Source organism: Oryza sativa, chromosome 6 (genome assembly GCF_034140825.1).
Source record: "Oryza sativa Japonica Group chromosome 6, ASM3414082v1".
Classification (NCBI taxonomy): Eukaryota; Viridiplantae; Streptophyta; class Magnoliopsida; order Poales; family Poaceae; genus Oryza; species Oryza sativa.
Window position 1 is genome coordinate 603,800 of NC_089040.1, and position 5,924 is coordinate 609,723.

General features: G+C 36.4%; 1 protein-coding gene across 1 annotated transcript; it reads left to right on the forward strand.

Annotated features, from left to right (window-relative positions):
* Window positions 1-3,085: 3,085 nt before the first annotated feature.
* On the forward strand, window positions 3,086-5,924 carry LOC4339870 (uncharacterized). Its single transcript, XM_015786701.3, has 4 exons — window positions 3,086-3,321; window positions 3,925-4,186; window positions 4,299-4,366; window positions 5,040-5,924. The coding sequence occupies exons 1-4, from the start codon at window positions 3,145-3,147 to the stop codon at window positions 5,352-5,354; spliced, it is 822 nt and encodes a 273-aa protein (XP_015642187.1). The 5' UTR covers window positions 3,086-3,144; the 3' UTR covers window positions 5,355-5,924.

Sequence of the window (5,924 nt, forward strand, 5' to 3'; positions counted from 1 at the left end):
AATTTCCCTCCCTCCAATCCAACCACCGCAAAATACTACCGCTGTACTACATGGGATGGGATGGGTGGGACCATCGGTATCCAAGACTATTATCTCTATTTGGCTTAAATTTGCAATAAAAAATTTAAAATTTCTCAAGCCAATTTGCAACGCACCATCATAAAATGCCACTAAGTTGAAAAAAAGAAACATCATATTTGCAATGTAGATTTAGACTGGGTGACGCTAATGGACGGGTGATCGCCGTCCCTCCCCCCCCCCCCAATGCACTCCTCTCCCCCCTTCCTCCTCCTCTTCTTCTCTTCCTACTACACCATAATTTTTTAAAGAAAATAAAAAAACAAAGTTAGAAAAATTTATGTATAGAAATACTACATATAAAAATATTTGAATTCTAATTCTAATTTGAATCAGGTATATAAATTTTTGACTTATAAACTTTGGGTCTATAAACTTTAGATGTATAGAAATACTATATATAAAAAATATTTGAATTCAAATTTAAATTTGAATCGGATATATAAACTTTTGACTTATAAACTTTGGGTCTCTAAACTTTAGATGTGTAAACTTGAGGTGTATAAACTTTAGGTACATAAATTTACTAAAATAGGAAAGTAATGCGGTGCCAAAAAAGAAAACCACATGGAGGAGGGGGTGATAGCTCGGGGCGATCGATTGCCCATTAGGCTTTTCGATTCAGACTTTACATGTCATACTCATATAAAGGCTATGTTTAGTTCCTCAAAAACTTTTCGCAAAAACATCACATCGAATCTTTGGACACATATATGGAGCATTAAATATAGATAAAAAGAAAAACTAATTGCACAGTTTGCATGTAAATCGCGAGACGAATATTTTAAGCCTAATTAGTTCATGATTAGCCATAAATACTATAATACCCCATATGTGCTAATGACGGCTTAATTAAGTTCAAAAGTTTCGTCTCACGGTTTACATGTGAGTTATGAAATTAGGTTTTTCATTCGTGTCCGAAAACTCCTTCCAACATCCGGTCAAACGTCCGATGTGACATCAAAAAATTATTATTTCACCAACTAAACAGGGCCTATACTAGATGGAAAAAACGTTCTTCCAGCACATGCTCAATAGGACAGGCACCATAAATAAACCAATACATTAAAAAAATCTTATAAGTATTCGGGTAAAAAGATCTATGCCGTACGGATTTATCACCATTCTACCTTATACGATCCAGTAGTAGTACTACCTCCGTTTTTTTAATCGATGATGCCGTTGACTTTTTCTCACATATTTGACCATTCGTTTTATTAAAAAATTTATGTAATTATAATTTATTTTGTTATGAGTGGTTTTATCACTCATAGTACTTTAAGTGTGATTTATATCTTATACATTTACATAAAAATTTTGAATAAGACGAATGGTCAAACATGTGAGAAAAAGTCAACGACGTTATGTATTAAAAAACGGAGGGAGTAATAGTTATTATGTGCCACATCATTTATTGATAAAACATTTTGATTTACCTTGATTCTCATCGAACCTATCTCAAGAAAATCGAATGCAAAACTCCTGCTATCGAAAGGGGGGAAAAGAAAAGGAAAGAAACGTAGAAAGGGTGAAAAATAGAAAGCAAGGGAGGCAGGCATGAGCCAGGAGGGATCACAGACGTGACTACACAGCTAGTGGTAGCTGATTTGTCTAAACTAACTACCACTCCATCTATAAGAGATCCTATCCACCTATACTTCAAATAAAATTTTCTCTTAAACTACTCATCCGATCTACGATCCGATTACACCGTTGTGTTCGTAACAATTAAATATTTATAACAAGATCTTACATGATTATATTTTGATGAAAAATTATAAATTACTTTTAGATTTCACTAAATTACTTCTTAGACATATAAAAGTAAATTCAATATAGCCTAAAATTAATTTACATATATTAAGTAACTTATAAAAAAAGAAAGTAACTTTAATGCATGCCTTTTTTTCATTAGCCGTGACTACACAACTAGTGGTAGTTGGTTTGTACTCCATCTAGTGTCTCCTTTCATATTATTTTTAAGATCTATTTGTATCATTGTACTTCACTCAAAATATGTGACAAAACGAGATTCATATTGAATATATTCTAACATTTTATTAATTTAAAAGTAATTTATTACATGTTATAGAAAGTAACTTCCAAGTTATCAGGAAGTAGCTATTACATCTTATACATGGTTAATTCTCATTATTTATTCCATCAATGTTATTTGCAATCCATCAAAGGTTTTATCTTCTTTTCTCATTCTACACGAAAAACAAAAATGAAAGGAGAAAAACAATTGGTAATTAAACAGATTTATAGAGAGTTACTTCTGAACCATGCAAAAGTTCCTTCCAATTAACATTGAAGTTACTTTTAAAAATTGTTAAACTTATGTGTGTTAATCTGTGCTGATTAAATTTAATTTCTAGATAAAGTCATATTTTTATCCCTACAACGAATTTACTTCTAATGTCGTGACAAAGTTACTTCCGTTTTGTTTTAAGATACTTTTATAATATATGTAAATTACTTTTAGACTTTATTGAATTTACTTTTATATGTCGAAGAAGTAATTTAGTGAAATCTAAAAGTAACTTACGTATATAATAAAAATAATTTATAAATATAAACATTTGTTCATCGTAATATAATTATGTAAGATATTGTTTTGAAGATTTAATTCTAACGAACACAATAGTGTAATCGGATTGTAGATCGGATAAGTAATTTGAGAGAAAACTTTATAAGAAGGGAAAAGAGAGGTTACTTTTTTTCATTTTTCCCTTAAAAAATAGGCTTTCTTGGAAATAGGAATCATGGAATAATCCTGAATTCTAATGTTTATTTCTATAGTATAAGAAAAACTAATTGAATCAAATTCATGGATTTACCACGACCTCGGCTGTGACCCCATAGATAAAAATGCAAAATTTCTATCTTCGAGACCATTGAAAAAAGACATTGAACGAGAAAAAATCGTCGGAAAAAAAAAGACATGCATGTCTACATTGAAAAAAAGCATGCACGTGTAGTAGTACTTTTTCTCACAACTAGATGGTCGCTGATTAACACTAAATCAAGAGGCTTCTCGGTTTAGATTTTGCCGGGGGATCACCCATGAGCGAGGGCGAGGAGGAGGAGGGGAGGCAGGTCCAGGAGGTGGTGGCGCACGTGTACGACGTTGCGAGCAGCGGGTCGTCGGAGGGGGGCGGCGGCGGCACCGCCATCCTCCACGTCAACCGCTTCTTCAAGGACGCCATCGGCCTCGGCGGCATCTTCCACACCGCCATCCAGGTTTCCCCCCATTAATTGTTCTTCCGGATTGTAAGAAATATCGATCTGCATCTTGCTTGCGCCCGGCCCAATGTATTCGTCTTCTACGGAAAAGAAAAACTCTCATTTTGAATGCTAAGCAAACAGACAGCGGTCGATCTGGGAATAACCAGTTTCTCCTGGGAAGATCTTTGCTCATTCAGTCACATTGGAACCGGTGGTGCACAACTCAATTGATGTAGAATGCCTTGCAAAAATCGGACCTTTTAGAAACTGGAAGAATACTGTGAGAAATGTAGTACACCTGGTAGGACAATTCAGAGCCTTTTTCGGCTTCCACTTAGGTCTCAATTTCTTGTTGATTAAATCGTCAAAAAATATCCTACATTTTAGCTGAAATGTTCACTACGAATTGGGTAAATCTGCATATACTAGCCTTCCGGGAAAAAAAATTATATTGATGCACTTAATAGGTGGCAATACTGTTCCTTGTTGAACTTTCTTGATACATGGTCTTGCAACGAAACCCCTAGCTACTTACTGTTGATTAATACATGCTCATTCTTGAGCATCTGCAATCAGATGAACCCCTAGGTATTGATTCATTCTGTGTGCCTATTACAGGTGTATGGAGATGAAGAATGGTCCTTTGGTTACTGTGAAAATGGCACCGGGGTTTTTAGCTGCCCCCCGTGCAAAAACCCCATGTACACGTACCGTGAGTCCATAGTGCTGGGGAAGACGACCTGCTCTATTTTCACGGTAAACCAAATACTACGGGAACTGAGCTGGAAATGGCCTGGAGGCTCATATGAACTCCTGTCCAGGAACTGCAATCACTTCTGCAATACTTTCTGTGAGAAGCTTGATGTACCAAAACTTCCAGGTCCTTCAAATTGTTTGCTGATTCATTACCATATAAACCATATGTACTCATATCTGACTGTAATAGTTTTACAACACACAATGACAACAAAATTTCAATCAATTATGTACAGCTTGGGTCAATCGCTTCGCAAATGCTGGGGATGCTGCTCTAGAGGTAGCTGAAAATACAGCAGAAAAGGTGCACCATTCTGAACTTCTATGCTATATGTAACAGCCCAGTGTCCAAGCCGGCTCTAGTAAGTAGTAACCCCATTATATATACTATACACACATAGCAACCCATTTGCACTTTTAACTCAACTCATGCTAATTGGTTAACCAGCTTCCTTTGTGCATCTAAGGTTTATATGCTGGTTCCCAGCTTCAACTTAATACTGGTTATACTCCATTTGTATGTTCAGTACTTTAACTGGCACTAGAAGGTAGAAACCCAATACCATATATATCCCCTCAAGTCCCGTATATCTGCTAGATTTTTCAGTAACAAAATTATGGATACAGCCGTAGCACATAAACTGTGTGAGCACATGAATGATACTTAGATGCTCAATTGAAATAAATAAATAATATGGTGAAAGCACAAAAAAAAACTGCAAATCAGCACTTATACTAGCTGTCAAAAATTTTGAAATTAATGTGCACACTGTCAACTTGTCACATCGGTTTGGAAAGGTAATTCATGAACAATAGTTCTTAGTATAAATTTTTGGTACCTCCTCAAGGATCATAAAAACAAAAGAAGTGCAAAAATCCAAATACCATGTCCACTGACTATTAACATTAGTTAGTTTTACTGCCTATTTATTTGGAGTAAATTGATCTGGCATAGATCTTTTTTACTTTTCACTCAGCTGAAGCAAGCAAAAAAGGACATTGCGGGTGCATGCAAAGCAGCCACCACATATTTGACTGGTGCATCTTCAAGTTCACCATCAAATGCAGATGACTCAGGCGGTTCAACAAATAGTTCTCTTTTTGAGGGGACATGGCTCAGAAGTATCATCGGCATCAGTATGAAACCATCAAGGAGTCTCATGTGTTCGGATAGTTCAGATAGTTCAGATGATGAAAAATCTGAAGATGAGAGGGAATCAGATTGCCAACAGCCTAGCGGTGATCAAATTGAAGAAAAAAAGGATGCTACACAAGAGCAAGCAGGAAAGTGAGAATAGACCATGCCATCATCCATGAAGGTCACACCACAATGTACCGAAAGAGGAGCAACATTTCAAGATTGCAATTTGCTGATTAAAAAAATTTACACAGCGAGCAAGCAATCTACAACAAGAACCTAATTTACACATTGGGTGGCATCGACTTGTGATCAAGAACGGGGAGCTGTGACAAAGCCCTGACAAGTGCCGAAGTGATGGCGCTCATCACAATGCGTGCAATCCTGGACTTTACTTGCCCACGGCGTGGCAGTGGACGAACTCTCATTTGCTTTTCGCCCTTGTAGACTTTGATGAGATGAGCAGAGGCAACCTTGCAAGCTTTCTCGCCCATGTTGGTGAAGGAGATATCAGAAAACTTGTCTGGCACTATGCTTGATCTCTGTTCCCGTCGTGTACTTATAGGCTAGGAGATGTTGTATCTGAATGGAAGACATGACAGCTAAACTCTTGTTTCATTGCCGTATTAGCTGAGGGAGCCATTGACTATACCTGAATGATGTTGTTTTTTTGTATAATCTTGCAGTGTCTGTTGGTATGAAATGAGATGCTTCTGTTGATCTA